The sequence below is a fragment of the Mesoplodon densirostris genome, chromosome 1 (genome assembly GCF_025265405.1).
Source record: "Mesoplodon densirostris isolate mMesDen1 chromosome 1, mMesDen1 primary haplotype, whole genome shotgun sequence".
In the NCBI taxonomy this organism is placed as follows: Eukaryota; Metazoa; Chordata; class Mammalia; order Artiodactyla; family Ziphiidae; genus Mesoplodon; species Mesoplodon densirostris.
The window spans coordinates 131,740,809-131,746,808 of NC_082661.1; the positions used below are offsets into that span (position 1 = coordinate 131,740,809).

The 6,000-nt window shown below is 32.6% G+C and overlaps 1 protein-coding gene across 1 annotated transcript in view; it reads right to left on the minus strand.

The window, feature by feature from the left end:
- The window catches only part of LOC132488530 (alpha-S2-casein-like), a 35,249-nt gene extending 33,433 nt beyond the window's left edge, over nt 1-1,816 (minus strand). The window contains exons 1-2 of the mRNA XM_060096812.1: nt 1,766-1,816; nt 291-317 (exon numbers count right to left, since the gene is read on the minus strand). Of these exons, the coding sequence (XP_059952795.1) occupies nt 291-317; nt 1,766-1,816 (78 nt within the window). The remainder of the gene's footprint in view (nt 1-290; nt 318-1,765) is intronic.
- Between the last annotated feature and the right edge of the window lie 4,184 nt (nt 1,817-6,000).

The window sequence follows — 6,000 nt, forward strand, 5'->3', positions numbered from 1 at the left end:
GGATTCCTGTCATTGTACTCACAAAGTGTTCATCACGACTTGTGAACAAACATCATTAATATTGAGAGGTCTTTAGAAAAAAATGCACAAATCTAATCTTGGTGATTTGAATGTGTAGATTTTTTGGTCTTTACTCCTCCATATCTACTTTTTTTAATGGCTTCACTTCTAATTGTCTCTGACTGTAGTTCTAGACTCACTGGTGAAAAACTATTTTAAGGACAAGAGTTTAGGGCATATTATGTTTTTACTAAGTGAAAGGATTTTATGTTGACACCAAAGTGTCTTACCTCACTGGAGGAGACATGGCCCATCTCCTATAAAAGAAACAAAAACAAATACAAGTTTCAGTTTTATGGTAGATTTCAAATGCCAAGTTATCTCACTATTTTTGTTTAGTTTAGTTTTGTTTTGATTGTTCTTGGTTTGATGACAAGAGACTTTTAGAAATTTGTTTCTGGAAATGTGTAGTGTTTAGTTGATTTTTTTCATTATTATTGTAATATTATATGCTATAATATTAATAAGCAAATCATTCTTTACTTCAAATGAATCCTTTTTATAGCTTAATGTATTTATTGTTTTTAGGAAGTGTTGGGTTATTAGTTTTTAAGTATTTTATATTAATCCTGTCACAGTTTAAAATATAATATGATGTATGTGCAGATGTGCTACAGAATCTTAAGATATTATAATACCATCACATTTTGTTTTATTTCATTTATGTTAATTGCTAGATTTAATTAATCTTAAGGGAAAGACTGACAATTACTGATTTAGAGAGAAAGGGAAAACAGTAGTTAAGACTAGGAGATTATAAACAGAAGAAAGAAACAATGAAGCTTGGTGTAAGATTGATCACAGAAGCATTATTACTATATTTTTCTGTTTGGCTAACTAGAATTCTTACTCTGGCTATGCTCTTGAATTGGCTCTAAACTTAATAACAAAAACTTTTCAAGATTGATATGTGACATATGAAATGCAAAGGAGGCAAAGAACTCTGGTTACCCTGATGATATAGTGCATTTGTAGGGAGGGAGACACTGGGTATGGGAGAGGGGTTGGCAGCACAGGCTGCAGGGTAAGGGAGAAACTGAGTTACTCCTGAGGAAGTTAACAGATTAGGTGCCTGTGTCTTCGAAGCACTTCACATGAAGAATCTAGTCCTTCTTTATCATCGTGTGATATGAATATTATTATTACATTCTCACTAGAAGAATACGATGTTTTGAGAAGTTAAGGGATGACTTTGCATTAGGTTATTTGGCAAGTAATTTTCAAAGTTAGCACTCTTCAACACATGCTTATTTTCTGTCTAAGCATCATGTTTGCTGAGGTACTGTAGTCAAGAATGACGGAATTCTGACATGTGTTTGAGAGATGGTTTGGGAATCTACATTTTACCTGTCACTTTCCTGAACTTTGAAAGATGTCCGTGTTATAGTTTAATGTGTTTCTAACTTTTAGGAAGTGGTTCTTGGAGTGAAAATAGTTCCCCAGTAAATTCAAACAGATATGGAAGAAAGTGTATGCCTTTTAACCTAGGACTAAAATCTTTCCAACCCTACAAGGAGACCACTTTATAAAAAGTATTTTTGTCCACCTTGATATCTTGTGTAAGGTGAAGCCAACGCCATCTTTGATTATAGGTTTTAAAGGTCACAGTTCCTTGCTGCCTACCCCTGCCGTTTTCTGCATAAAAGATTCATTATTCTTATATTCAGGTAATAATAGATACTCATAAACATCTTATTATACTTACATGCTTTGCAAGAGCAACAGCCAAAAGACAGGTAAAAAGGAAGAACTTCATGTTTACTTGGTCCTGTGAAATACATATGGAGCTAATCAATAATAGTTTTACTCTCCTTAAACTCACTTATTTCCTCTTTAATTATGTGTTATTTATCTTTGTACCAGGTAATTAAGAAAGGGAAATGAAGACTGATAAAAGCAGATTCACTGAGAAACACATGGATATGAATATGATGAGTTTTTAATAAGGAGAAATTAACACAACATAATGAAAAATCTTAGTTTTTAAATTGTGGAAGTTCTTTTTGGGCTTAGCAAGTTAGTAGAATAATTGACCCTATGTATAAATGGTTAATTTATTTATTAATTAACTCACTTATTCAACGAATACTTGCTACCTTGTGTCAGGTACCATTCTAGACATGAAGATACAGTGGTGAAAATAATAAATTATGCTTATACTAATAAAGCCATATTATTTACAATTCTTCTTTAATCTTGTGGAGAATCACTATCAGCAATGCAAAATAATTTTGAAATCAGATTTCAGGTGAGGAAAAGAGCCTGGCTCCCTCATAAGGGGAAGAATTAGCAGGTAGAAATAACACTGTGATGGGTACAAGGAGGCCTGCTGATCCCAGCTCAGCCCGGGACAGGCTGCTGAACCTTGAGCAAGTCACTGAACATCACTGAACCTCACTTTGAATATCTAGAAAAAGAGGTTTAACTAAAAATATTTGATTAATAAGATCCCACTCAGCTCCATCTCTAATACTGTGACTACATATATGTCCCCCAGGGTTGCTGACCACATATTAATTCAACTTTTTCAGTGGATAAACAGAGAACTGAAAAGTGAAGTGAAGTTATTCTAATGGCTTTTTGATATATAACAGTGTTTTACTCTGTAGATCTACAAATATGAAATTAATTATTCTTAAAGGGCAAGATTTTATTTGGCTCAAACTGTTAAATTTACTAGTGATCTTTTCCTATGCACATCTAGAGAATGTGTATGCACGGGAATTATTCTCTATCTTAAGATTTGCATTGCCTGATTTTGTTATTAATTTCTCATTCCTACCTACTAAAGAATCTCAGATATGTTTGTTTACTCTTACAGAACGAGGCATATGACACTCACTTTAGAAGCATTTCATAATGATTACGTTTTAAAATAAGATTAGATATATATTAAATTTTATAATTTAAAATTTTGAAATAAGTTTATTATATATAGCCATTTACCTCAATTTTACTTAAGACATTTTATTTTCCATGGATGAAAGAAATTGGAACATGGGCAAACGTTAATTAAAAGTTAAAGAAATGATTTTAGCATGTTGATAAATGAGAACCATAGAAATAGTTGTAGTTACTAAGCAACTGCTATTGCCAGACATTGTGCTAGGTATGTTGTAAATTATTTCTCTAGTCTCTGGAACAATTTTTTTTAGGTACATGGGTCTGATTAACAGATGAAGAAAATGATTCAGGAGGTCATACATCAAATACACAGTGCCCTGGATTTACAAAAACCTCATATGATGAGCTCATCCTTAAAATAAGATTGTGGCATTTCATCATAAGATAGAGCACTATAATAGTTTCCAGTGTCTATATGTTGATTATATTCAGAAGCACTGAAAAGGAGGTAAATCAGTAGCATGTTAGTTCCCAATTTGTCAAAGAATCTTAAGGTACACTGACATTGGTTTCTTTAAAAATACTTTTTAGAACAATGTTATTAGGTTTTACAATATTACAAGTTATATAGAATAATAAAAAGATAAATGAAAATATTACCTTGTTTCCTAAAAGGAAGACAAGTAGTCCAGACAGTGGGAGATCTATGATGGGTTATCACAGTGCTATTTAAACCTTGTTTCTCCATAATATGGTAATTTTGTGGTTTGAAATTCCTAAAGAGAATTCAAATTCTAAGAAGTCATGAAGATTAGAATTGTTTTTCCATCCAATTTTTGTACCACATAGTCCAAGGAGTGCTTCCACTCAGGTTGATTTAGAACATGATAACAGGTAAGGAGGAGTTTATAATGTATAGTGATTATCTATATTTCATGTTTGTGTAACTCACCTCTTCCATGTACTAGTTGGATCGTTCAGGATAAACTGTTTGTTTGTTTGTTTTCCTAGAAGTACCTCAGTGCCTCTTCTAATCTAAAACATTTAAAATAAATATCTCAAATGACATTTTGGATATGTTAACTAAAATTTCATTAATATGTGAAAAAATACATTTTTCATATTCATTGCTTATCATTTGCCAACACTAAAAACATGGTTAGCCATATGCAAGTCTATGTGATATACTGGAAAACTCAGCTCTCCAACTAGTTAGCAGTAACTTTCATAAGCATTTACTTTCTTAACTTTTCTCAGTATTTTCTGAATCTTTAAAATAATAATATGCATATTGAATCCAAATTATAAAATTGTAATGATTAGAAATAATTTATGTAAAGTGAATTGGTATCTACATGGCACCTACATTTTCAGAAATCACAGAATGAAATGGCTATAATAACCAGGCAGGTAACATAATTGCCTGAAGTGGGTCTAGGTTTAGGGAAAAGACTGTATCACAGGGACTGTAATGTGGTCTTCCTGAAAGTGCAAGCCTGGAAATACTCAGCTCCAGTCAATTTTGACATGTAATATATATTCCCCATTGTTGCCAAATCTTCTACTTTTTAGGCTAGTCTAAGTGTCTTATTATTTATTCAGAACATTTTTGTATATTGATTGTCAATAAGTTAAAACTATTTAAAAATATTGTGTCTGAAGACAGAACCCATGTGCAGTTAGATTTTGCCCAAGTGCTGCCAATTTGAGATCTTTGGAGAGACTGTTAGTTTCTAGATGCAGGTAATTATTGAAAAATGAGTCATTTTGGAAAACCACATATTCTGGTTAATCAAAGGATTAATGTTTAGACATCAAGCTATTAAAATTCCTAAGTTTCCATAGAAATCTTTGTGAAATTTACTACAGTGTGACTGCATTCTTAAAACTAAAGAAAACCAATTATTACACGTGGTATTTAAGAGCTTAAAGCTGTTTCCCCCATAGGATTATGTTTCATGAAACTGCCCTTTTTAAATCTGTTTCAGATTTCTATGTCTCCTTTGCTGCTGCTTAGCAATCATCTTGTTTTTATGGAATTATTTAAATCACTTTGTCCTCTGGAGCAGAAGAAATCTGGCTTTTCATCTTTACATATTTGCTGTTTAAGTTGGCCTGACACTTGGTGGATACTTAGTAAACACTTTAATTTCCCTTTACAATCAGGACTACTTGTCATTAGAAGCCACAGTTTTCCATTGTTTTTAACTTTTGAGAGCATGAAAATCAGACAACCATGCTTGTTCATTTCCGTGGTTCTCCAGTAACTGCTTTATGAGTAACTTCTCTATGAGATGTGGGTCCACCTGCTTCTCTCTCATCCTCTAAGCACTTATCTATATGTTTACCCACTTTTCCTCTTACAGTTTTATTTGCTTCATTTGTACTTCCTCCTTTGCTTAGCTTAAAATATCCTGAATTCGCCTTCATTCTACAGATACCATTTCATCATTCTGTCACTAACTGGACACCGCATCCATTTTTTTCTTTTCACTCACCACCAAACTTCTTGGAAGTTTTCATACTTGTGACTTATTCCTCCTAACCTCTTCAATCTATTGTTTCTGTGACAATTTATCTTCCACTGTTTAGATAACTTGTTTCTAATAGATCTTGTAACCTCTCATCTGTTATCTCCAAAATACATTTTCCATAATTTACACAAATATTTTCTTTCTATATTCGATGTAACAAGTAATTTTACTGAATCAAAACATTTCTATGCTTTTTATACTGTCGAGGGTAATGTTCAAGATATTTAACATAGAATTCAAGGTCATTCAAAATCTTCCCAGGAGATTTTTCTGGCCTCATTTCTTGACATGTCATATTCCTCATTCACAGTATTTCCAGGGCACCATGAACTGTCCCATGATCCTTCTGACTGGGAATGCACTTCTATCACATTATCTGCCTTGCAAATGCCCAAGTGTTCCTGAAGATACAGTTGAAATTTGAGCCATCTGTGAAAAGATTTCCCAAATCTTCGATGTACTTGAACTTGTTAATATATGCTATGAATGAAGTATTTGAACAGTTGTTGAAGTTGGAAATGTAGTTAAGATATAATCAGTGAATAATTCTTGAGCATGTGTC